At 45.3% G+C, this 27,097-nt stretch overlaps 1 protein-coding gene across 1 annotated transcript in view; it reads right to left on the reverse strand.

Annotated features, from left to right (window-relative positions):
* Positions 1-157: 157 nt before the first annotated feature.
* Positions 158-27,097, reverse strand: part of LOC133478258 (histone deacetylase 4-like) — a 29,366-nt gene continuing 2,426 nt past the window's right edge. Inside the window, exons 3-26 of the mRNA XM_061774136.1 lie at positions 19,750-20,006; positions 18,567-18,717; positions 17,642-17,765; positions 16,316-16,434; positions 15,151-15,279; positions 14,954-15,063; positions 12,600-12,728; positions 12,348-12,534; positions 11,457-11,686; positions 9,030-9,248; positions 8,075-8,276; positions 7,331-7,464; positions 7,156-7,258; positions 7,034-7,080; positions 6,834-6,941; positions 5,566-5,621; positions 5,285-5,372; positions 5,102-5,221; positions 4,896-4,993; positions 4,712-4,830; positions 4,044-4,177; positions 3,649-3,733; positions 2,940-3,084; positions 158-2,872 (exon numbers count right to left, since the gene is read on the reverse strand). Of these exons, the coding sequence (XP_061630120.1) occupies positions 2,833-2,872; positions 2,940-3,084; positions 3,649-3,733; positions 4,044-4,177; positions 4,712-4,830; positions 4,896-4,993; positions 5,102-5,221; positions 5,285-5,372; positions 5,566-5,621; positions 6,834-6,941; positions 7,034-7,080; positions 7,156-7,258; positions 7,331-7,464; positions 8,075-8,276; positions 9,030-9,248; positions 11,457-11,686; positions 12,348-12,534; positions 12,600-12,728; positions 14,954-15,063; positions 15,151-15,279; positions 16,316-16,434; positions 17,642-17,765; positions 18,567-18,717; positions 19,750-20,006 (3,134 nt within the window). The 3' untranslated portion in view covers positions 158-2,832. The remainder of the gene's footprint in view (positions 2,873-2,939; positions 3,085-3,648; positions 3,734-4,043; positions 4,178-4,711; positions 4,831-4,895; positions 4,994-5,101; positions 5,222-5,284; positions 5,373-5,565; positions 5,622-6,833; positions 6,942-7,033; positions 7,081-7,155; positions 7,259-7,330; positions 7,465-8,074; positions 8,277-9,029; positions 9,249-11,456; positions 11,687-12,347; positions 12,535-12,599; positions 12,729-14,953; positions 15,064-15,150; positions 15,280-16,315; positions 16,435-17,641; positions 17,766-18,566; positions 18,718-19,749; positions 20,007-27,097) is intronic.

The raw sequence follows: 27,097 nt of genomic DNA on the forward strand, positions 1-27,097 counted from the left end.
CAGACAGATAATCTGATTCCGCGACACAGCGGAGATCACCCAATTCGAATGTTAAAAAAGAAAATCAATTCTTGCTCATCGATGTCAAAACGTTCCCCGATTGTGAGCTCGCTGCTGACGACTTTCACATTGCAGAACAAACCACCAAAGACGCTGATATTTTTCAGAAATATATTTTTTTAGATGTCAGAGATGAAACGTCCAAAGCGTAGGTCCCCAAGAAATAACTTCTTTCTTAGTTTTTTTTTTTCCATTGTTAAGAGACATAGACTGCAAACAAAAAATAACGTCTTCTTTGCCATTTACATGTAAACCAAGAATTGCTCTTGAGCCACAGTGGTTAGTTGCAGGACTGGCCGATGCGGGCGTGACAATCAAATGTCCTCCTCCAAACTGCTTCCCCAATTAAAAGCGCAGCATTACTCCAGCGTCCACCGCGCCGGTCGAAACATCTTTGAAAAAGGAACATTCTTTGGGAGAGTCTTTCATGAACGTGGCAGAGCAAACGCAGTCCGTCGAGATCCATTTGAAGTGCTCAAATCACTCGTCAGAAACAAGAAGAACCGCGGTGGAGTCATTGGGACCAAAGTCTTTTCAAATGTTTTGTTTGCACAGCGGATAGGAAGAAAACTCTTGGTTTTTTGTTTGTTCTTCCTCTATTCCTCAAATAATTTTTTTTGTTACACAGACAAGCAGGCATGCTGACTCACAAATCATGCAAAGAGTTAAAGTTGGTGCGAGCAGGAAGCAAAAAGAAGATGTAAAAGCGTGTCTAAAAGGCAACAACAACAAAAATCACATGAATTCATCCAATGGAATGCTTTTGTTAGACCATCAAGTAAAAAGTCACATTTTACAAGTTTATAAAATGAATCAAAACTTGAAATAAGTGTCATGGTCGTCACGGCCGGGCGTTAATAGACAAATGAAGAGAAAACATGATAAGGAGGGTCGCTGGAAAATATAAGCAAAATATAACACTACGCTGATGACACATTGGCACCAGATATACCTATTTCAACTAGTCACGCTTTAGTCTAAGTTGCACCGCTGCTAAAATGATTAGAATTAAAGAAGAGGTCTTCGTCTTGGGACGCAGGTAGTGACACAAATTGTCTCGCAACGGATTGATCATCGCACGGTGATGCCGACCCAAAGTCACAGACACGAACGATGAGAAGGTTGGATCCGTTCCGCATCTCGTGCGCCGGCCTTTTTCTTTCCAAATAACAAATAATGCGTGCGCGAGAGAAAAGGCCGACACTTAGGCAACAAAGTGATTTGACTCTACGAGGAAAAGTCCAAAGCAGCGCCGTGTGATGACTTCATATCGCAGCAGCGCCGCGCACGAGTAGCTAAATACGCCGCTGCTTGTTTCGCTTTGTTTTCTGCGTCCGTGGAGTACCGCCGCAATGTGTTCCGCTCACAATATCATAGCTGTCATTAGAGTACGTTTAGAAATTTTCCATATACAAATCTTCTATAAACAGTACATTATAAATACACAATCGATGAAAAACGCAGTGGCCTGAACAGCCATACAAAGAAAGAAAGTCGCTCTTTACAAAAAGGAACAAATTCTGTGACACTCCTTTTGCGAATGGCAGCCCGATAACTATCCAGAAATGGATAAAAAAAAAGCAAGTCAAAAATAAACAAAAAATAAAGTGGTGGAAATGGACGGTGCGGAAAAATCAAACATGTCGATATGACGAGGCCGTCGCACAAAATCTAGGCGATTTCATCTACAAGACTGGAGTCGCACGAGTAACTGCTGTAGGTAGTTGCCAGCGCAGCACAGGATCAACAATCAAATTCAGTGACCTGGGAAGAAGGCTTTTCCTAATGTGTTTGCTCGATGCAGATTGGTGCTTTGGCTTTCTTCGCTTTGCAAAAATGTCCGGCCTCTCCTCTCACGCTTCTTCTATCTTTCAAAGGGAAGCCACGGAAGAGTCAAAGCAGTCCATTTCGCGACGTGCGTTTGCACTCAAGCTGGCAAATACCCTTCCACAGCATGTCCCTTCCCACAGAAAAATAGATCCATCCACCCAAAATTGTAAAATAACTCTTTAAGAGGCGCATTGCCACGTTCCAAGTAAACATGCTGAAAAATTTTTGCTATATTGTTCCAATTCTCGTCCCTCCCTGGCGCTGATTTCCCACAAGGAAATCTTAAGGCAAACTTTTCCTGAACAATCATGAAATGCAGCGGACCCTCACCAAGGCACTCCTCTCAGAACCTCTGATGAAAACACATTTGTAAGAGCCGACGTCCACGGTGAACGCATGTTGTAGATGACATTCCCTTTGCGGAAAATGGAACAATAGTGGAGAAAAACGGAAAATCCAGAGCTGCGACTGGCAGCCGTCGGGACGTCCTGTGTCCGCGGTGTTGATTCGGTGTTGCGTCACACGGACACCGTTTCGTTTCCGCAAAGAATCTCACCTTTGCGTGGTGAGACCTGAACTCGAGCCCCCTCCCTTGAAAAACATCTGCCACTGCTTCCTTGCTCACTGGTCCTTGGAGGGTGCGAAGACTGACAGAAAAACAGCTCCAAACAAGCACCAAAAAACAACTCGTGTTTTGATTTTTTGCGATTCCAGTCCTCTGTCTCCTGATTGGCTCCCTACTCTGAGGCTGAGCCCGCCCCCTGTCACTCCACCAATCAAGGTGCTGGGTCGTGTCGGGGGAGGGGGGCCGGTGGGTGGGGGACTAAATGACGGGATCGGTCGAGACTCCTTGCCGCTCAGAGAGGCCGTGGCCTCCGGAGAGGTCAATGCTAACAGCGCTAACAGCGTGACACCGTGGCGTATTGCCCCCCCCCCGCCATGTTACAGTGGTTCTTCCTCTTCCATCGGTTCCTCCTCAGGTCTGATGTAGAGAAAAAACACACCGATGAAAATGCTCCCCTCGTATTTGACGGTGATGTAGCGTTTACCTGTGATCCACAGCGCTCGTGTTGGCCACCGACAGAGAGGCCATGGCGCTGACGGCCTCGGCCTCCTCCGAGTCGCCGCGCTTGCTCTCCGAAAGAGAGAGGCCCGGCTGTGGCGGGAGGCGGCACACCGAGTGCCAGTACTTGCCTGAGACGGGGACAGTCGAGGTCACACGACAACGTAGATGCAAAGAATGAACGACCGTGCGGGCGGGGAAGTGTACAGTAACTCTGTGGTTCTCCTTTCTTGTCATACAGAAAATCATGTAAAAAAGGATTCCCCTCACATTGTCCGTTTCTTAGCGGTAATGAAACTATTTAATGAATAAAATACTTGCTATTTTATCGTCGATAAAGTCTAGAAATACAGCGACCAAACCGCTAAGTTGGCAACGTTACTGTGCTTTTGTAAACTAGCTTCTCTCTATTCGCAGCCCTGTTATTAGTGGAAGCAGTGCATGTCAGCTAGCATTGATGAATAAATATTGAATTTATTTCAGTTGGATTTGGTTCAGTTAATTTCTTCTAAACAGGTAATGAATACTGAGGTTGAAACATTGCAAAAACAAAATCATTCCCACGGCATTTAGGAGTGCGCACGGTCGTAATGTATATTTGGCGCGAGGATTACGACGCGGCCCTTGAAAAAAAAAAATTCACCCTGTAAGGGGTCCCTGCACCCAAAAGGTTAGAGAACGCTGGTGTAACTTACAGTGAGTCTCGAGAACCTTCTCCAGCGAGCGAACAGCGTTGGGGTTGGGCCTCTCCTCCAGGACAGCCTTGGGCAGCGGCACCAGCTGCACGCGCGTGACAAAAACATTTCAGCACGCGCGTGACAAAAACATTTCAAAACCTTCCACAAGGGGGCGTGCCATATCATTCGGCCTCCTCTTTTACAATTTCTATCTGTCACTTTTCGGAACAGAAAATGAATGGATGGATGGATGGATGGATGTACACCTCTCGCAAAACTTATGTGCAGGGAACGGCTTGTAAAAATCAAAAGTGCCAACCAGAATGGCAACCACAACAAGCATGCCCACTTATACTATTACTATGCACTCAATGGAAGGAGTATCAATGATGACGGAAAAGCGGCCTGCTCACCTCCTGTCCGAGCAGCGCAGCGACGCAAGTCTCTGAGGCGTCACAGATGGCGGTTAGGTCATGACCCCCCTCCAGAGCCAAGACCAACCTACCTCCGGCGAGACTCATCAGCTGGCGCGTCAGATAGCCGAAACCTTGGCGACAGCGTGGAAACGGTGAGTACAGTCAACCTTCACCTATTTGCATTTTGCTCTTCACAAATTCACCAAATTTTTTTCCCTGGAGAAAATATCCTCAGCTATTTGCAGAAAAACACACCTATTTGTGTTTTTGTGATTTTTCTGTAACATTGGAAAGTAGTACAGTAATTGGTGTGAAGGAACTATGTTGAAGGGCTACATCTCAACTGAGAGAAAAGATCTTTTTGTATGTTAGCTGAGGAGTTAAGTTTAGCCGGGGTTGTTACCCAAAGTTCCAAGAGTCTTCACCGGGTGTGTATGTTTTTGCTGTACTGAGTGGCTTTTAAAAAGCCAAAGCATCTGTTTCATTTTTAAGGGTAAAGTTCTAAGACAGACTTGAAATTTGTGATTGGGGTATAATTACAATTTCAACGAATAATGATTTAGGCAATTCTAAACTTTTTTTGGGGTGGGTTCTATTACTTGCGCTATTATCGGCAGGGCTCGGTCCCTATACTGTGAATCATTCAACCGTGACGGTGTGCCTACATTTGGATGTCAGAGCGTAGCCCCCAAGTGGCGGAGGGTGTCCTTCCACTGCGTCGAAGCCGGAGGACACGAGCACCATGTCTGGAGCAAACTCATTGGCGATGGGCATCACCACGGATCTACGAGGCAAGATTTCAAACATTGTCCGACATCATCCGTGTGTCTCGGAGGGTCCGTCCTGTACCTGAAGGCAGCCAGGTACTCCACATCTCCGATGGGCGGGTCGAGCCCTCCAGTAAAGGCAACATTGACGTTGAAGCCGACTCCAGGGCCGCTTCCGACCTGCGGGTGAAAGGTCAGCAATCGGTGTTTTAGCCAAAAAAAAGAAAAAGAAAATACCAGACAAACTCTTACTTCCCATAAAGCACTGGCCCGAACACATTTTCTCACCTCCTCAGGCGCGCCACTACCGGGGAAGAAATTGCCGTCGTCATAGCGATGAATAGACAGGTAGAGAACATTGGGGTCATCGTAGAAGGCTTGCTGGGTGCCGTTGCCGTGGTGAACATCCTAAATGACAGCTTGTGAGCAATGTCCTTCCGACAAAATAATGGAAGCGCTCTTCCGAGTTACCCAGTCCACGATGAGGATCCTGTTGACGCTGAGTCGCTGCTGCAGCAGTTTGGCAGCGATGGCCACAGAGTTGAAGTAGCAGAAGCCCCTGGAATGTCAACAGACAGCCAGACGTTCACTAATACAAAGTCTCCGCTCGGTTTTCATTACTGTTTTGAATGAATAAAGGAATACGAAATATACCGTGGGGCAGTGTACTAATAAACGCAAAGTGCATCCTTTCTGTCCTACAGTTGGGATTTGTAGTGTTCTACTGAGTGTGGTGACAGCTGTGGCCTTACATGGGAGTGCTTTCCTCTGCGTGGTGTCCAGGAGGTCGCACCACAGCAAAACCGTTCTGGGGGGGGGGGAAGACGAGCGAGCGAGACAACAAGTCGTCAGCCACAGCAATACCGTTGGAAATGTGCTTCATGGGAGGCGCTAAACACATTTGGTGAAAGATACAGTCAACCGCCGCTATTCGTCGGGAATCGAGAGCGAGCCCTGCCGTGAATGGCAAAACACGTAACTGATGCCCTCCCCAAAATGTTCACGATTCCTGTTCTAATATTTCAAACTGATACCACTTACTTACTTAAGTACTTACATTTGTATCATGTTTACTGGGTATGATAATGCCATTAGATCTTGCAATTCTCATGAAAATTTGTTTTTTGTTTTTTTATAAAAGTCAAAAGTTGTTCAAAAATGCAGAACACGAGCATTTCTTGAAGATGGCACCTCCAGGGGGCAGTGCTGCATATGCATGCAGATCACATGAAGACTGATGAAAAGACACAAAGAAGACTGTCGCACCTACCGAATAATATGCAGTAGTAACCCGGTTTTCGTTGCTTAGAAAGAATATATGTCTGTGAGTATTATTATATCATTTTGCTGTCTGTGTTTCTGCACCGTTTGTGTTCCAATATTTATTATTGAAAGGTTTGTACTGCAAAATCGATGCTTATATGTTAGCCCCGTCGATGGCGTTTCGTATCATTTGTTAGCATTAAGCCAGTGGACTTATTTAAGACGATGCTATGTGTCTGAGTAAATATATAACTCTTTATTTTATTTATTTTTAGTTTTACAGTAAACCTCAACTGGGAATGACAATAAACTGTAGCAAATAGCATCTGCTAAATTGCACACGGCACGCTCAGGATGAGGTATCAGTGTTACAGCATATCGGAGCATTTTCACAAGGGTACAGATGTGCAACATTTGCGACGATACCATACACCGTAGATATGGCTCAAACTATGATCCCAAAACACTCCAATATCATTTCAAACTAATCTTGCATTGCATTGATTTGAAAACACGGTGGTCAAGACTCTCCGTAATGTCCACCAACAAACCAGTGTAAACTTAGCTCCAAAATCTTGTTCTGTCAATTGAGCTGAATACTTCCTTGACACCAATTACTACTTTCTTATTGGCCAGGGCTTTGGCGCCATCTTGTGATGGAAAATCAAACGTTGCATTATCCACTCAGACGTTTTGCACTCGCAGAGTAATAATTGTAGCCAAAGCGAAGACTAATATTTGCCGATGATGACGATACCTTTAGCTCTCCGGTGGCCACTTTGAAGACGAGCTCCACAACCGAGCCGACAGCGAGGCGAGCGGCGCTGGAGGAGTGGACTTCATTCCAGATTGTGTCGCTGTCCACCTAGCATACACGCACACGGTTACCGGCTTTGAGTTGGCTCGACTCTATTCCGTTTGGTCTGTGTTTTACATATCTTGCATTATGCCACTTACGCCCACCCCGCCGCACGGTAGCCGCACAAACATGGGAGTGATTGAACCTGGTCAACGGGAAAAACCGAGTCAGGTCATGTCAATGGAGATCCTCGTGACCCGGCGCGTGCGAGCGGGCTTACAATCGAGTTTCTGTCTGAGAGGGTTGGTTCCGTACAGCAGGACGTGGGCTTCTGAGTGAACCGTCTGCAGCTCCTCCAGAGTGGCCTTTCTCCCACGGATGCACTACACGCACACACAAATCAAACGTCGCGTATCTGCGCAACGCGCTCCAATGAAGAAATGCAGGGCCGCTACCTCGCACTGCGACCTGAGTCCGGTTTCCTGCAAGCGGGACCAAATGCTCTGGATCCGGCCCGCATGCTCCGGGTGACTGTTGGTGTTGCCGCACATGCACTGGTGCTTCTGCATTAGAGAATCGTACACCAGACCTGGAGACAAACACGTATTCATATATTCATATTCATGGGTTGGGATTTGAGAAAGGCAAGGCACCGCTGCTGTACTTAAGTCGACGTAAAGATAAATGTACAATTCAACTCCTGTACTTGCACATTCTGAAATGTAAAAATGAATGTTTCATGTCAAATATACGTACAATACTTATTTTATTAACCTAAACAGCGCTCTTAATGGGAAGAGGGGAAAATACACACGACATGTCGAGTTTTGTCGCTAGCTAGCGTTGGCTTGACTTTTATGCTAGCAATGTTCCCAAAGCTTTGCTCATGGGATCTGACTAACCAAAATTAAATTGAAAAAAAAAAAAAACTAAAAGGAGATAATAATGAGTGAAAAAGTGAAAGATCAATGTCGAGCTCGACCGGAGTTGACTTTACTTCTCTATTTACGTCGTGTCGTCATCTGGGGAGTTTGAAAAAAGTAACGAGCCTATTTAGCCAAAGTAAGGAGTAGAAAGTACATTCTATCTGTTTTAAAATGTAGGACGTAAAAGTGAGACGTAACACCGTCCTCGCAAAGTATTTGCACTTGGTTACTTGCCACCACAGCTTCACGTGAAAACAGAGAGGCGGTGCTGACCCGTGGTGAAGCGAGGCTTGACGGGCGGGTCCGAGGGGGCCGCCGGGGCGCTGATGGAGAAGGACGAGGCCGAAGCCGGAGACGACTGCGCCCGCGACAGAGGCCGATGTCCCGGGAAGGAGACGGACTGGCCGGCGGCTTCCATGGAAGCCTGATAGTTGCGAAGCTGGTGAATGCGCTGCTGCTCCAACAACAAGGCCTGCTGCTCGCGCACGCAAACACACACACACACACACACACACGCAAATCAATCACAGTTGTCATCGTCGGAGCAGAAAGTATTTCTTATTGTTACGATCTCCCTGCGGGGCTCTGTGCGACATCTGCAAGGCTTTTCGCTCGGCCCGAACCACCTTTCAGTGTTGGGAAGAGGACTTTGGAAATGTACTTGGCTACAATGTTAAAAATGTAACAGTGGTGTAACTATTGCACTGACTTTTTCAAAGTAATATAAGTGAATTTTGAATAAATGCATCAACAGGACCCTTGGATGTTTCCTCGAAAAACGCAAAGCATAGCAAGCATAGATGATTATTTTGTATTTCTTCTTGACACAAAAATAATGTCAATTGGAATACATATTTTTTTGTTGCATCGTACACAATTTAGAGAATATCGCTTCATATAAAAATAAGATAAGTGAATGCCACATAAAAAAGTCCCAAATTATAAAGATCAAACTGTTCAAAAGTTTTGTTTCTGTGTTCAAAAGAGTAACTATGAGTCGAACCTTTTCAAACTCTAACTAACTAACTAATAAATTGCACCACAAGGTGGCATTTTAAGGTCATATTTGGAAAAATATGTCATGTTTGAGACTACGACAGAATGGCACATGACCAGAGTGAGCTAATCACAGGCGTCAAATTTAAAAGGAGGAAGTGATCTGAACTTTTTTCCCCCAAAAGTAATGTAATGGATTAGGATCAAATGACGTAATCAGGTTCCTCCCCACCTGTCTGAAGAGAAGCTCCTGCTCGGCCTGCCTCTCCCGCTCCCGGTGCTGCTGCAGCGCTTCGTCCTGGAGCTCCTGCGGGTCGGGGGGCTCCTGCTTGACGGTGACCCCTAGCGGTAGCGCGCCAACATCTTGGTGCTCTCGCAGCTCCTCCTCCGTTTCCTCCGGGTGGCTCTGGTGCTGGCGCCCCACGGGCGACTCGCCAGGCTTGGCTATCAACTGCGGGGATGCGGAGGCGGGAGGGCAACGGTGTGAGGAAACAGCGGGATCCGACGGGCCCGCTTGAACGTGTGAGGCTCAGTTCCGAAACGCTGCAGACAAACTGGCTGACGGAAATGTCTTTTTTCAAAGGCAGTCTTTTCTCGGAAATCTTCTTGTTTGAACGAGTTCAATCAATTTTACGCACGCAGACTTTGTGTCCATCTCTTCTCAAATGTCTCTTTTCTAATTGAATGCAAGTGCAGCTCGGCTAACTGTAAAATGTACAGAACAGCAGTGCCTTGCGATACAAGTTTCACCGAGGTGAAGACTATTCTTCCCGGGGTCCACAAGAAGAGCGCGTGACCCAACGTTTTCGAGATACGAGCTGTCGTTCGGCCGATTTTGTGCTAAACCTTGTGTATTTCAAACAACAACACGACTAGGTCTTAAAGGCAAAGTAGCTTAATGCTAACCACCATAGATCTGCTAACAAATAGCATCTATGTAGCAGTGTTAAAACGCTTCAAGCAACGGATATTTGAACACAGAAGGCGCAGCAACATATGTCGACAGACATTACGAAAAGGCTACGACACTGCAGAGTAATTTGCTAGCCACTAGCCAATAACCCACTGTTATTTGATCATCAGAAATTGTGTTTTCACATCATTTCTTTATTGCACAGTATTCATTTTTAACCACACAAGAATCCAAATACGGTAAGGTAAATATGACGTTGAATTAGTTGCATTTCCTTTGATTTAAATGGAATCATTACCTCAGTTTGCGAACGTTTCGGTTTGAGAGCGGGATCACGGAACAAATTAAATTCGTAACCCGAGGTTCCACGATATATTCTTTCTTCTTTGCCATAAACAATTAAAATTACAGCAGCTTACTGAGTCAGTTACCAAAGTGTCGAAACGCTTCTTGGTTTGTGTCTGCGCGACTCTCGTTAACGGCCCCCCAGTGGCCGAGTCGTGCACAGCAGAAGGAGCCGCAATGAATTAATCATGATGCACAAACTGCTTAAATCTTTCCATTCCAGTTAGTTATCCCTGCATCCGTTCTCGTATCCTCACAAGGGTCGTGCGCATCCCAGCTGACTTTGGGCGAGAGGCCAAACGTTCGATACGCTTTTTACAAAGTGCAATATTAGGGAGTGCAATTTTCCTGATCAAAAAACACATCCCAAAAGATTTCCAATGCGTACGGTTATCATAGCGACAAGGCATGAGCGTTTGCGCTGTTACCATGGCAACCGACAATTACCTCGCAGCTCATGAAACTTGGCCATAGTCATATGGACGCGGACCACACACACACACACACACACACACACACATAACACGTTCTCTGTGTCTTAGCCCAAATCTGCTTCCACCTACTCATCAACAAAAAAGAAGGCAAAGGGAGAACTTGGACAAGAAATGTGTAAATCAAGAACACACCAAAAAGCACTGTTGCTTCTCTTCCAAAGAGTGGCCATCGTGTAACGACGACTGCAGGAGCAAAGCACAGAACGCTCAATGAGGTAAAGAAGAACCCTCGAGTGTCAACTGAATGCCGAGAGAAATTGCAGAATTTGGCGGCCATTCTGAAATCCCTGAGAGGAACCTCATTCAATCTTCTGCTTATCGTCGCTGTCAGGCGGAATCCTTGCATCTCTAAGGCACACATCAAGACGATCGATCTGTTTTGGGGCCGATTTTGCCAGTTCCCGACCAAGCACGTCAAACGCCAGACCATCTGATGCCTTATAAGATTATCTTATAAGGATATCCTAAAGTCGGATGTGTGTTAAGATTGGATTCATCCCAATTTTATTGTCCATAAAATTGAACATAAAACAAAACAAAAAAAATGTGTATAAAAGACAACAATGTTCCCGCCTCGGGTCCCCTCGGAAACATTCTAGTAACATCGGCGCATACCCAGAAATGTCTGCTCGTCTTCGTTTTGAGAGATCTCGCGCGATCACTCGCAATTTCTGCCTTGCAGGACTTGTTTCAAGTCTTTGTGTGCGCGGTGTCCCGTATCGAGATATTTACGAGGTTTCCGCCTGACAGCGACGTTATGTAGCATCTCGTTACATTTTGGTCCCTTTGACAAGAAGAAATTATTCATTTCCTTGTCGCTATTAAGATCCTATATTTCCGCCATTCACGCATTGCGTTCACAGGAGGCAAAGACAAAAACCTTGGTGGAGGTCTGCTCTTCTCTTACTTTGTTGAACTGGAGCTGCTGCTGCTGCTGCTGGAACTGCTGCTTGTGCTTCTCCAGGAACTGTTGGTGCTGCTGCTGGAGCACCAGCTGTTGTAGAGCCAGCGCCTGGGCGTGGGCTTGGGCGGTGCTCCCCTGCGGCAGCGGCGCCGACTGGGTGCGGCCCAGAGGCCGGTGCTGGCGCTGCAGCTTGGCCATGGAGGCTGCCGGGGACATGGACAAGCCACTTAAACCTGGGGTGCGGCCAGAGATGAAGGGTGCATTGGTGATGCGGCCATAAAATACAACAACGCATGTACTTTATCTTACAAAAGTCGGATTTAATATGGGTTAGCAGATGTAATAAAATTCTGCCATCTGGGCTGCCAGACTGCAGCACTTTTACGGAGATGACATAATGAGAAAAATGAACAGCCGAGTTCCATTCTGAGAGATTTGTCAGCAAGCTAAAACATAGCAGTGACGCACATATTATTTGTTTTCCTTTGTTTTCATGAACAACGTTCCCAAATGGCATTGTGCGACGGAACTGAAAACTAATCATCTCACTCGCCCCGCAAAAAGTCACTCCCCCTCGCCAGCCCATGTGCGCCCGTGTGCTCGTCCGCTTCAAACTTCCTCTCCCAGCACATCCACAGGTGTGTCTTTGTGTGCATTACTGGCTGTTCACTGCTAATGCCTGCAAACAGCAGTCATGTGCTAATGCACCCACGGCCGCCCTCTCCCACCGCACACGCTGACAAAAAAGGGAGGTCGTGAGTTCAGGGTCACGAATGGACTTATGTGAGCGCAAATGGGCACACAAGGGACCTCCACGCACTTCGAACAGTGGATCACTGCACTCGTGTTACTATTTTGAATCTACATTCACTGGCCTCGGCTGACTGTTCCTACCTGTCACCAGCGGGCTCTGCGCAGGAGTCTGCTCCATTAAAACCATGTGCTGGAGCAGCGGACTGTGCCCGCCTGTCCCCGCTGCCGCTTCAGCCAGGTAGGGTGTCAAGCGGCCACCTGAGAGGAAAGGAGGGCTGAGGGAGAGCGCCGGCTGCAGACCGCCGCCATCTTGCTGAGCAGACGTCACCTGGAGAAGACCAAGAGTTGTTAGCACACATCGACAGCCTGCCGGTGGCGACGCCGGGTTCTCACATTGGATGCGGTGGTGGCGGTGGCAGGCAAGCCCAGGGTGATGTTCGGTAAGGACGGTGAAGTGTAGAGGGATACCTGGCTCACAGAGCCCCCCTCGGCACCACTGCAAATCCTCTGACTTATGGATGCCTGGAAGCACATTTCAACAAACACTCAGAGAGGGTCAGACCGATTGCCAACCTGCCAAAACTATGCGCTCGAAGATCTCTATAGGTTCAAGCGGGAAACAGATGGGATGAAATTACCGTAATTTCTCGAGTATAATGTGCGCACCCCCAAAGTTGACCTCAAAATTCTGGAAAACCCTTCTACCTATGTATAATGCATTGTTACAATGCATGATTTTGCTTCTACCCATATGATCAAAACATGAAGTATTATCTGTATTTTTTTTTAGCTTTTTCCAAAGAATTATTCTGAAGTTAAGGACTTTATTTGAACACGTAATCCTTTTTTTAATTTACTTGCTCTTATTTTGAAATTCACAGCCCTACTTTTATTTCGCAAATGAGAAAACACACAGTTGTGCTCATATGTTTGATTACCCAGGCAGAATTTGTAAGATGGGTACAATTCTTTAACGAAAACACGGAGGACCAGGCGAAACATTTCATTTTATTTTAATGGGATTCAAATTAAACGGTCAAGCATTTCGGAAAATAATTATCATTAAACAAAACATAACCATAAAGAAATTAATGATAGTTGTTGTTCAGTCATCAGTCATATTAAAAAAATAAATAAATGAATAAATAAATTTCACAAATTCTGCCAGGGTATGTAAACTTATGAGCACAACTGTACATATATGCAGTCATACTTACCCCCTGTCATATTTTAATGAAAGTGTAGGCTACACTTTTTTTATAACCACTGGGTGGCGGTGGCATTTTGGAATGAAAGTGTACAGCTTTTTCATAACTACTAGATGGCGACATACAAAATGTGAAAGTTTTTTTCCATTTGCCCCTATACCTATGTATAATGCGTACTATTGACTTTTGGCAGTTTTTGTTTGCGGGGGGGGATGCGCATTATACACGAGAAATTATGGTAATATTGCTGGCAAATACTCGAGATCAGATCCGGCTTAAACTTGGTTTGGCATGACAGCTTGTGACCCAACATACACGTCAAATTGTGTTTCCTTTTGTCGAAAGCCGTAGAAAAAAAATCTGGACTGTGGGCCATATGGTCACCCAGCTCGACTTGACGTCACCATGCAATGCAACGCAACGCAACCGAGGAGTCCCAAAATTTAACCTAAGGGATATGTTCCACACAAACCTCACCATATTTATTTTATGTTAATATGAAATTATCTCTATAGCTAGGTGGTGAAGTATAAAAGAAAAAGGCCACAATTATTAAGACGACATACAGTATGTTTTTTTTTTTGTTTTTTTGTTTTTTTTTAACCAAGGCCGTCAAAAGGGGACGGCGATTGCGTTTGCGATCGCAACCTCGTTTTCAAAAATGATCGCTTTTGACACAAAATACATTCATTACTCATCTGGTTAAAGTAATAATGCTATATTTTGTGAAATGAATATCTGTTTAATATAAAAGTTTAACTCCCACAGGCGTCGTCTTTCTGGGTTTTTCGGGAAACGATGAATCCGCACGCCTTGTTCGGGATGAGTGGAACAGCCTACAGCCCCACAAAAAAACAATTTTGAGAAAAAAAAGAAAAATAATCTGCAAAAAATCCACTTTAAAAAGGCCCAAAACTACCCAAGGCTAACAGAAGGCAATGCCGGCTGACGACATGGCGTGACGTGGAGTGAACCAACGATGTTCAGAGAGTGTCGGGACAGTTTTGCTTTTGACTTTGGGGAAAATTGGAGATGATGTTGTCACTTAATTAAAAACATACAACAAATTCTAACCCAATCCCTTGGAAGAATAACTACCTAACATAAAAAAAAAATCCAGGCGGATGTATCCCAACTGTTGACAAGAGCACACTCACAATCAAAAGAAAGCTATTGAAAAAAAAAAGAATTTTGGCAAAGGCTGTGATTTAAGGGGCACGTGTGCAAGTCTCGACTTGAAGACAGACAAAGTGACTGCAACAGAGCTGCCGTGTTCACCCGCCTCGTCCACACGGCACGAGTAGGAGCCGAGCGCCTCCTCTGCTGACTCGACATTCGGAAGAGCCTTCGCTCTTTGCCGTCACTCACACGCTACGCCGGCTTTAAAGGCCAATAACGAGCACCTGCAGATCAGCGCTGGCGCAATAGTGCCAAGCTAACCTGGCAGAAAGTGGGGCTGACTGAAGGTTTTATGTCGAACTTGGATGTGCTGAGCGTGCCCATCCCATCGCCTCCATGTTCAATTTGAGTGTACGTTACCTCTTTGCTGTTGGAGACTGACACAGCGATGCCGTTTTCACTGGGGATGTTGTTGGAACTGTTGTTCGGGGAGCTTGGGCCCGAGCCCGGGGCACTGCTACATGCAGAATCTGCATCCAGCACAAACATTTACAAAGAACAGCGATTGTATCCAGTCCACTTTTAAACGTCATTGAAGTTGAAGTTCACGCTGCTACCTGCCATGTCGAGGGAGCGCTTTTTTGCAGAGGCGACGGGGCTATCTCGGCGGCGGAGGAGCGGACTGCTCCTCCGCTCGCTGACCTTCTGCTTCAGCCTGGAGCGCAGCTTCAAGTTGGGTTCCGAGGCTGAAAGGAGGAATTTTAGGGACCCGGGAAGTGTCGCGTGCTACCGGTCGCTGTCTTCAAGCGCTTCACGTCGGTCCGCAGCATCAAATGAGCCGTGGAGGCCCTTTATTATGAAACCCGTTCGGTAACAGCGCCCACATGCCACTACTCATTGTTGTACAATTCCTCCTATTTCGATGCTTTTTTTCTACAAGGCAAATTGGGATCCAATTTACAATGCAGCTGAGAGGCAATTAGCTCAAATTTGGGAAGCGCTTTCTCTCTCTTTTGTATGTGCTGGCGCAGACTTGTGAATGGAGACAGAGAGGAGAGAACGGCATGCAACTAATGCCCTGTTTACTATGCCCCCCGACCTTCCAAAACACCACCATTTGATGCATTTGATTGTTTTTAGTCATCAAGGGGCAGCTAAACACAAAGACATTCAATCAAAAACTGATTAGCACACAATTGGGTTAGTTTCCTCGGACATTTCTTACTTTCAAACACAATACTTCATCTGACACATTTTCAAAGTGCGGGATGGAAAATAACGTGCAGAAAACACTGAGGAGTGAACGATGAGATGTCGACGCATTAATGTGTGTAATTTATGGCTGCCTTCCGATAAATTCCGAATGTAGAGAAATGCAAAATCACAGCTTTCTCATAATCACGCAGCAGAGGCAAAAAGCAGGCTGAACTGTTGGTGAAAATTTGGCACCTGACAAACTAGCAACTTGCAACTTGATGCTTTGCCACACAGCACGTTTATATTCTGGTCATAATTCATTAATTAATGAACCCCAGCACCCCTAAACTTCTGATCCTGAGTGGCCCGGTGAAGTTCTCGGCCTTCTGACTCAGACAGTCACTCTCCAGTGAAAAAAAATGCACAGAGACGTCTGTTTCCGCCGGGTTTATCCGTAACATGCTCGCGCATAGTGGACTTTTCAAAGCTGCCGTACATATTGTCTCCGGTTGTATTGTTGCCAATTCAATTGTGCCCCAAATGTTTCTTCCAGTGTGTGTGTGTGTGTGTGTGTGTGAGACACACCTGTTTTCCGAAGTGGGAAGTCATCCCGTGGATTGTAGACGCCCAGCACAGGGTGATTATAGGTGGACATGACGGACTGCGGAGGGGAGCTCTGGTCTAGAGAGCTGTGCTGAGTTTTTCTATGTCAGGGGAAAAGAAAAAGCAAAGTCAGAAGCATCTAGCACAAAGGTTCGTCGTGTTGTGGTGAATTGGAGCTGATGAGGGTCACGTCATGCGTGCGATGACGGATGGCGCAGAGGACACAGCAAAGTGTGCACACCTGCAAACACCTTGAGAGATGCTAAAATAAGGACTCGGGGACGACCGGCATCAAAGTGAAGCGCCCCTATCATCAAGGTTGCAAAAAGCTGCCCTCACGTGTGTACGAACGCATCTTTGTTTTCTAGCCCGCCGCCATCCATCTCTCAGCGTCGCACACTGAGGCAGAGGTTGGCGCCAAAACAAGTGCCGCTGGTTAGCCACGGCAGCACCTGTCAAAATGTTGAACACCCTTTCTCGAGCTGTGCGTGACGGCCGGGTATCGTATGCAGTGGGTATAGAAAGTCTACACACCCCTGTTCAAATGCCAGGTTTTTGTGATATAAAAAAAAATGTGACCGAGATAAATCATTTCCTAACTTTTTCCACCATGAATGGGACTTGTCAGTTGTGTACAACTCAATTGAAAAAAATCAACAACAAAAAATCAGTCAAAACAAACAATCGAGATCAAAAAAGTGTAGCAGGAGATGTGACTGTGTTTAGAATTGAACAAGTCCCATTCATTCTTTCACCATTGTTTTTCTTTCTAGCAGAAGCCTGACGGTTTTGTGCTAACACTCCCTCCTATTTCCGACCGTTCATAATTCCTAAGGCCTCAGTTCCAGTTGAGGAGGAACAGCCCCCACCATCATGCTGCTCTTCTGGTGATGAACACCTTTGTGTTTGCGCCAAACATACCTTTTACAATTAAGGCCAAAAACTTTTACCTTGGATTGAACATTTTGCAAAAAGACATTTGAAAGCTCCCAAAGTCATTTGGGAAAATGTGTTGTGGTCCGATGAAACCAAGGTTGAACCTTTCGGTCATAATTCCGAAAGTGTGTATGTTTGCGGCAAATAGCAAAAGAACAGCACACCTCCTTTGAGGTTGTTTCACGGCAACGGGAATTGGGGCCACAGTCAACGCGGAGGGAATTACGAACAGTTATGAACGAATTATGAATGTTTCCGAAATGATTTGTGTTGGTTTCATTTTTTGATATCACAAAAGCCTGGCATTTGAACAGCGCCGTGTAGACTTTGAATATCCACCGTATATTCATTCGATCAGTGACGTGTCCTCACCTGTACCAGTACGGCGCATCGTTCGGGGGGCCGCCCTGGTTGAGGCTCCGCTGGGCCAGGGCCTTTTTTTTGTTGAGGACAAACTCCTGGAGTCGCATTTTCACCTCGGTACTTGCCACGGCACCTGCGGGGAGACGACCATATAAAGCAAACATGAGGTATGAAATCTGCATTACATCTGCTAAAAACCCAGAGGAAACCGCCAAGTTGAACACAACACACAGCGGTCTCAAACATAAGCGACGCACACAAATAAAGTCGCCGCAGGCTTTCCAGTCAACCCAAGTGCAAAACGGCGCTCAAGGACGTCTGTCCACTTACAGCAGCCGGAATTAATAGGCGAACTTACCTCGCGCCGAGGCCGTGGGCTCAGGCGACTCCGCAAACACGTTCAGGAGGCAACAAAATGGAAACAGACTGACTTCCACGGGAATGGAAACATGCACGCACCCACGCATATCCAGCACTTGCACTTGCACTTTTCTATCCGCTATTTGTTGCATTTCCTCACTTCAAACATCCTTTACTGTATATTCTGCATCCATACATTTACTCAATGTATGACTTCTTAGTGCATTTACTGTAGCCAGTTTCTCCTTGATAAAACAAGTATTGCTAGCTCTGTCCATCTCTTTTCCACCGTTTATCACGTTGAGGCTCACGGGTGAGTCGCAGGCCGTCCCGGTTGACTTTGGGCACCCTCGCCAGATGGCCGTGCCATCTCCAATTCGCAATTTAGTCTTAAATGAACCTGAAATTACATTGGAACGTGGGAGGAAACCGGAGTCAGAAGAGTACCCGTGCGAGCCACGCCGACGAGGAGAGCATCCAAACTCTCTACAGAAACATCCAAGCCGAGAATCTAACCCAGAACCTTTGAGTGGGAGGCGGGCACGGCAGCTGGCTCGTGGTCAGGACAACTTACTCTCCTGCCCTCTTTCCTTGTTCTTCAGCAGCTGCAGCTTCTGTTCGCGCTGCTGCTTCTCCAGCTCTTGCTCCAGACGATGGTTTTCCATTTTCCTCTGGTGCTCCAACAGCTCCTGTTGGTGTTTGATTGCCAGCAGCTCCTGTTGTTGCTGTAGGGAAGGAGAAAAAAAAATGCAACATTCAAATGAGCAAAGCCCCAACGCGGGAAGGTCTCAGTCCAGTTTCAAAACTTTCAAACAAGTTTTGTTGCATCACAAGTCAAATCTTTTCTCCAAAAGCACAGTAGTGTTTAAGTGATTTCTTGACTGAACAGATCTGGAGGTAATCAGGCTTGGTCGGTGAAAATGAACCAAAAATTGTGATTAGCCACAATCAATTCATGATTTAACAAGGGGGGTAATTACTTTTTCACATGTGGCCAGGTAACTTTGAATAGTTCAAGCTTTAAAAACAGCATTTTAAGTTCACTTGAGTTATATTTGACTGATATTTGCATACGTTTGATGATCTTAAACATTAAAGTGGGGAAACTATGCAAACATATAAGAATTTATAAGAATATAATGTGTATTTTATTAATATTATTACAAGAAAAAAGTGGAAGGAAGGGATGAAAGGAAACAGAGGAAAAGGGACTTGGGGGAAATTAAGACAGAAGGGAGGTCAGAAAAGGGAAATGGGAGAAGAAACCCAGAAGACAGGCTGGCAAAGCGGGGAAAAAAAGAAATAGAAAGTAGGAACGAAGGGAGGAAATGAAAAAAGGATAGGAGAAATGAAGAAATGTAAGAAAGAAAATCAAACAGTTAGGGAGGAAGGCAAGAGGACCAAGGGGAAAGGAAATAAAGGCGAGGAGGAGAGTGAGGGAAGCGAGGGAAAGACTCCGGCAAAGTGGCGGCAATCTGATCTCCTGCCTCCCAATCATTTTCGGCAAGTGTGCTGTTCCTGATACGTTTCAGACATCTCAGCCCACAGGAGTGCGGCTGTGCCCGGCTCGATTCACGCCTGCCGTGCGGAGTTCTCATACGGAGTCTCTCCTCCAATTGTCAGGAATATATTTTGCTATAACGCGCCGCCAACACTTTGCACACATTTTCCATCGCCGTTCGAGTCAATGGAGCTAAAATGACTCGCTGTCTTCTACCGAAAGGGCGTTAAAGAGGCAATTTGCGATGATGATTTACCTTGATGTGTTCCTGGAGCTGGGCCTCGTGCTGGCGGGAAAGCTGCTCGTGCTGCCTCTGGAACTCGGCGATGAGGATCTGCCGTTGGATCTGCTGCTTCTGCTTCAGGCTCAGCAACTCCTGCTGCAGCTGCTGCTCGCGCGCGGGAGCGGCGGCCCGCTGCTGGGGCGGTGACGCCTGGCGCTGCTGGTCCACGCGCAGATCCATGGGGATGGCGGCAGGTGGGAGGCGCAGGGGCAGCGCTGAATTGATGTCCACTGTCGACACACACACCGAGAGAGGCCAGGCCAAATGGGCCACGCGTCCACATTTACGGCCCGACGGACTAAAAAAATGCAAGCGCTATCAGCCGCAACATTATGAGCACGTGCACAATATAGAGCGGAACCCCGCACGGCCACGGATTCAACTGTCTGCGGATTTATATAAATATTTGTCCTTTTCCTTTTTGTTTTTCTTTTTGGCTGGGGAGGGACAACCTCCCAAACCGTTTTTCGGTGACTCATCCCCGCTTATTGAAGATGATTTGTTTTGTTTTTTTTTAATCGGCCAATTTTCATATTTCCCTGTCCCTACCCCGAGCGAACAGCGAGGGTCCACTGTAACGATATCCAAATACAACTGCGATATCGACAAATTTGACCCTTGCAAAAGTTATAATGCCAAATAGTTCAGTGTTCAAATATGAACAACAGCTCTCAGTATGTTGCAGTACAGTTCTAGGTGCCTTGAGATATGAGTGATACAACTTTCAAGTTTTTTGAGACACAAGACGACATTCGGCCGTTTTTGAGATCTGAGCGCTATATGATGGCAGTGAACTCAACTCACTTGACAACAAGCGGCAGTCTGGCAAAAGATGCTGAACAATTGTTGAAGAAGGGGCTTCAAGCTGTTGATTGCCACGCCCCGCTGAAGTTTAGTGTCAAACTAAACATCAAACCAAGAGAATTACACATTGTATTTCAAACAACCACAATGTGTTGCCTTAATAAAGTCTGTAAAGCTTAATGCTAACAAACAATGGACAACGCCATTGACAGGCTAACAAATAGCATCAGTGTCGCAGTGTTATAATCCCTTATGAAATGGATATTTGAATACAAACAGTGGAGCTACACATGTAGACAGACAACATCATTTATCCTTGGCGGAAAATGATTTTACAGCATATATTACAGCAGCTTTATGTGAGATAGTTGGGGAAACTCTTCTTTGTGTGTGTCTGTCTGTATTATAGTGCCCCCAGGTGGCACTACTTTACTTTACTTTACAGACTCCAAAAAACAACAGCTTTAACATGCAGCGGAGTTTTGTCACTGGCCAAACTTGAATTTTTCAGCCCACTTCTAACTTGAGCAAACACCTTGCGGTGAGTTGCAGTTGTTTCTATTGTGGTTTTGGCAGTGGATGTGGCCACATTAGCACTATTCCTATGGTGTCCCACACGCACACACAGCAAACAGCTTCTTCATCAAGTCATTTTCGGGATAATACAGCAAATAATGTTTGCGTCGGGCCCAATGTATGTGTTGTTGGTTTCTGGGCACTTACAAATTCAGATGGTGGCAGGTGTGTGTCAACTCCCGTATATTTTGTTTTTTTTTCATGCTCTGATTTAAAAAAAATATCTATATAGCTGAAGTCACTCACAAGTTACTCTTTACTTGAGTTGTTTTTTCATCGAGTACTTTCTTAGTCTTACTCAAGTAAATAGTTGGATGACTACTTTTTACTTTTACTTGAGTCATATTGTTCTGTACATGAGTACAATATTGAGCTACTCTACAGACCGCTGCTAGTGAGATATCTTCGAATGCATGTGATTCTCTAACTAAATTAGATCCTATTGCATCAATCGGCACGTGGCAGTGATCCGACGAGGCGCCGTCGCGTTTGGCCGGCGAGTGACGAGCGCATCTGAGCCAGATGAAATGTGAGCTTATTGATCGGGATGGATCACAGAAATAACTTGAAACTGACAAGAATAATAATGAATAAAGATGTACTGAAAATGAACCAATATAAATCACACATTGCTTTTTTTTCATGCTCCAACCACAGATTTGTTTTTATGAACATGAAAGTTGTCTGGACGAAAATTGAATTTAATTATTGTGGTGAACCAATTTGAAGGGTGCCTTCTCTCCTCTTTTCTCGTATGCTCAACAGGATTGAGATCAGCGCTCTTCCCAATTGCCCTCCGTTCTGTTCTCAGCCATTCTTGGATGTTTTTCGCTGTGCGTTTTGGGCGGTTACGATGTCACCTGCTGCTGAGTCGAGCTTTCTGACACCGGGCTCCAACGTTTTTGCTGCACAATGCCTCGACACGCTTGAAAGTCATCATCGTCATATTTGTCCTGCCCACTTTGATGAGTTTTTTTTTAAATAATACTGTCGGACCCCCCAAAAAAGCAACTGCCTGGTTTTCTTTGCTTTTTTTTTTATTTTTTTTTTTTTTACTTGAGTAAATGTGTTTTTATTTGTACTTTCATCAGTTATTTCTGTGACCGTTGGGGTTTTTCTTTAACTGGCAACGTGACAACGTTTGTGGTATTTTCAAAAACAAACAAACAAACAAACAAATGAACATAGAATGAGCACTTCAAACGCCTCTAAAATCCATCCATAACAAATTCATTCAGGAAAAGAAAATATTGATGACTAAAGTACAAGACATCTTCTACTGCTTGTTCCGTTCGCGCTATTCAAGTCGGGTTTTTAGGGCAAGTGAGGCCGTTTGAAACGTCACGGCAATTTTGAGGCATCAACTTGGACAACCCCCCCGTTCGGAATTTTGGCCCATCAAGCTTATTGGTGGAAATTTTGAACGGAAACTGAAATAAATCCGCCAAGAGGTTGCTCCCCCGACGTCAGACGAAGTGAAAGGGCCGAGGAGATATATTGAGAAATAAAAACTCCTACTGTTTTATTCCAATATCAAGGCGTTTTCTGGCCAGATTTTCTCAAGGTGATATCATACAAAAACTTTCCCCAAAAAGGCCTTTTTTTTTTTTTCCCCTCCGGAACCCGTTTTGCGAATTTTCAAAGTTCTCGGTGGCTTGTTCTCTGGTTTCAGTGGCCGTTCACGTCAGACTCGGCATTTTGTCACTTGGGGCAAATCTTGACATGTTGCTACTTCACCAGAAAGGGAACAACTTCTGAAATCAAGCTGCTTGGGATGCAGAATTGAAAGCTACACAAGAGCTGTGTAACTGCGCTGCATTACAGGGTTCCTTTCGAGATTTACATCTTGTACTTTCATTCCCGGCAGTCCTGGGACATTTTTTAACGACGAGTCGTCGTCAACAGCCTGAACCTGATTTTGTGTTCTGTGTTTTCCACCCAATCGTCTCGAAGGGGTCAAAACACAGACCGTGACAAAAAGCTCCAGAGCGAGAGCGGGGCAAAAGCGCGAGAGGATCAGGTTCTCGAGGCAAACCAACGTTCAGTAAATAATTTGTTGTGTTTTGATGCAACAGGTGAGGACGATCACGAGAGAACGATGGCAGCGTCGATTACTCGAGAGTAGCTGATGAAGGGTCTGAGAACAACATGCAAGCGCTCCAAATGGCTAAGATCTTGGCTTATTTCAGCGGTCCTTCTTCGTCATTTGTCACTCTGACTATTCAATCCAAAGCGGCAACGTGGAGGGCGATGCGGCAACTTCCCTCTCAATATCTTCGTCAAGACTGAACGCGAAGATGATGACGTTCATGGACAAAGTCTTCAATGAACTTTCTTTCAATGTCTTTCTTGTTCCCTCTCATCTCTAAAATAGTTGAAAGAAGCGGAGCAAGAAGCCAATTAACGTCAGTCCGATCTTGCCGAACGCAACGCCGTCAATAACACAACACAAAAAACCCGACTCGAACGCAAACGACACGCATGACAAAAGCTCACAAGATCAGCCCAAAACACGGGGATGCCGTTTTCCCTTTTGCCCGCCTCGCCTCTGCGAGGGAACTCCCTTTCCCGCTCATCGGATCTCCGTCATGGCGGCGCCCGGCTGGAGGTTTTCGCTGCGAGTTCATCATCTCCCCATCTTTAACCTGCAAGGCCACTCTCGCTCTCTTCTCCCTTCTTTCCTCAGCGGTGACATCATCGAGCGTGCACTTGGTTTATTACGCAGCCAACATCTCTCAAACACACACACACACGCTATATTCTCTCCGTGTGGCCATTGATGCAAAAGACAACGCTCACTTCACAAGGAAAATCAAATGTATCCGAGCCGGCCTCTTGTTCGCAGTCATCACCCTGCTGTTAACAAAATTGTGCCCCTCGTTGCCCCGCTCGCTCTTTCCTGACTGGTTTCAAATTGCTGCCATGGAATTTGTCATGCATTTCCCTAATAAATAGACCCACAAAATGGACTTCCAATCCGAGATACAGTGGAGCCTCGCTCGCTTCGAGCCGCGAATTGAGAAAATCCACGGAAAATTCATGCCCATTATAACAGCATTGAAAAAAAAAATATATATATATATATATATATATATATATATATATATTTTATTTTATTTTTAACCCCAAGAAATCTTGAATAAGGGAAGATAAACCCCAATAAGCATTTTCAGGATTTGTCCCCTCCAAGAAAAAAATAAAAAACTAAAATAGAAATGTAAAAAAAAAAAATGTAAATGTGAAAAAAAAGAAAGAAAATTGAAAAAAAATAGAACTTTTTTTTTTTTTTTTTTTTTAAACCATCCGCAAATTGGTGAATCGCCAGGTGCCAAACTGCAAGTATGCGGGGTCCACTGTGTATATGAATGCAAAAAGTGACTATTATTCTTTCTGGACGTTTTCGACCTTCAAACGCTTCCAGCATCTCCCCATCCTCGCGTTCTGTTCCGCCATTTCCCTGCAACAAATCACATGTTTACGACCCCGCAGGGGGTCACACTCCAGAACTCTTCTGGCTCCACTTGCTGATCTGTTTATAGCAGACAACGCCAGAAGGCAGCCATCTTTTATTTGAGATTCTTAGGGCCTGATTTACGAAAGGTTTTTGCGTGCAAAAACTGGCGCGAACTTGAAGACAGCTTAAAACATTTAGAAACAAAGACAATATATGTGAAAATCAAGACTAAATAAAACGTACAGTGCAAAAAAAAAAGATAAAAGAAGTTTTTAACCTGGACTTAAAAAGATTCCCACGTGAGGCTGACTGATGTCTGAAAGGCAGCCGCAAAGCAAACCAGGCATAAAACGATGTGAGCGTAGTGAAGGGCAAAATGACAGGCGGCACAAACAACTTTTCAGCTCGTGTAAAATGTTTGAAATGCCAACAATAATTATAGTGACATATTGCCTGTTCAACAGTGCAATTTTGGAGCTTCTGAATGACTAAACTGCTTTCAACTCTGCGACTTCGTGCGTCTGTGTCACTTCAGCACGATGAAAATGAGTGCTGGCCTCTTCCACAGCAGTTTTTTGGCCGAGTTGTCCCGAGTTTTAAACGCAGGATGTTACGCAGGATGGACACACACTCCTACATCCGATTGCCACCCACTCGTGGCAAGTTCAATCAATAAAACAACAACATGGCTTTCCTGTGGTTGCCGCCTTCCCCAACATTATCGTTACAATCGTTTTAGTAATATGTTTGTTTGCCTTTTCCACTAACCCTTCCAATTCCATCACTTTAAACTTCATTTTGTGACGCTCTCCCAAATGTTCCGTGGTGACCGAAGCCCTTTTTTGAAATAGCGGATACAAGCTGTCGGGATGTTTTGTGCACCAGCGCCACAAAGATGACAAGCGGGGCTGCGGTCCTCCTTGCCTGCTACAATTCCCTAATGAAGTGGCCTTACAGATGCAAAGGGCTCGGCCGTCCCAGGGGAACTTGTTGCAATTGAACTCGCCACGAAAAAAATACTGAGAATGGTGAGCTGGGAAGATTTGAACTAACTCTTGTGTCATATTCAGCGTTTAGTTTTTCAACCCTTCTTACGCCTGTTGCGACAGCGCGTCCAATCCGTTTCGGTCAGCGAGCACGCAATTTATCGGCCGATATTTGGGATCTTAGTAAAAGATGGCAATCTTCGTCCAGCAACAGTTGCGCGCAATCCGTTAGCGCCAACACACAATTTAGTGCCCGCTAGTCGGGATCTTATCAAATCAGGCCCAAAGTGTGTCTCCGCAGTCTGACCGCCGGAGCTTCACGCTCATTCAGCGTAATAGATGCCATGCTGAGCCGGGCAGAGCTGTTCAGTAAAACGTGGCAGACATCGTTTCCTTTAACCAATCCGAGACACGGTGAGGAGAGCGGAGGAAAAGATGTTTTGAAAAAAAAAAAAGCAGCAGGGGAGACTAAATAGTTGCACATTTGTGTTTCATGGAGAAGAAAGGCGGCAGTCAGCTTGCTTCTCGGCCTCCGAGGGTGAGCTGGCTCAGCGCTGCAGGTGAAATGGCAACAAATTTGAACAACACGTTTATAGTGACCGAGGCTATTGATATACAGTAGAAAATCGGCAATCATACGCAATTTTTAAACGTTACAAATTGTAAGCAGCTGCAACCAAAATAAATGTTCATGCATGTAAGATCCCAAAAGTGGCCCAACAATCCATGCGACATGAATCCCTTCTTGGTCGCGAGAATATAAAACGGGGAGAAGATCTGCTCAACGAACTCCTAACAAGTGACACTCAAATGAAGTAGCGCAAATAAACTTCAAGTGTAAGAATAACCGAGTGCACTTTAAAATCGCAACTCGGGTACATTAGCATCGTTCGCGCGGAGGAAAAAAAAAAAAAACACTTCGCGGGAGCCGTACCTGTTAAGCAACAAGTCTACTTTGTTTACATGTCGCCTGTGTTTTGCTCACTTTCAGCATTTTTGAGCAAAGTGGGAACAAAACTATAAGACGCTCACTAATAACCCGCTGCCTCAAAGTGTACAAAGAAAAAAGGATAGGATTTTTTCAGAATTATTTTTTTGATTACTGTAGCTATTGCAATCTTCCAGCAAGCCTTTGAAATCCTGGAGAGAAAAAAAACCCAAATCATTTCTTGACTTCCATTCCGAGAACCATTACGAAAAATAAAAGAGTCACAGAATACAAATATCTGGGCATCTGCTTGGAACAAAAGATATATTTAAAACTCCTCAATACACTCAAGTACAGTAGACTAATGCAAAAAAAATATCAAAAATAAATCAATAAATACGACCTTTAAACTGAAGCAAAACAGATTTCCCCCAGTTGTGGGGGAGACGGCAGATCGAAGCAACTTTCTTTCCCCTTTTTGGTTATGGCGGCTAGCCAAACACTTTTACAACAGACACTCAAACGCAACACAATTCTATGTCTATATTTCAACAATATGTCAAAGAAATATTT

Source organism: Phyllopteryx taeniolatus, chromosome 1 (genome assembly GCF_024500385.1).
Source record: "Phyllopteryx taeniolatus isolate TA_2022b chromosome 1, UOR_Ptae_1.2, whole genome shotgun sequence".
NCBI lineage: Eukaryota > Metazoa > Chordata > Actinopteri > Syngnathiformes > Syngnathidae > Phyllopteryx > Phyllopteryx taeniolatus.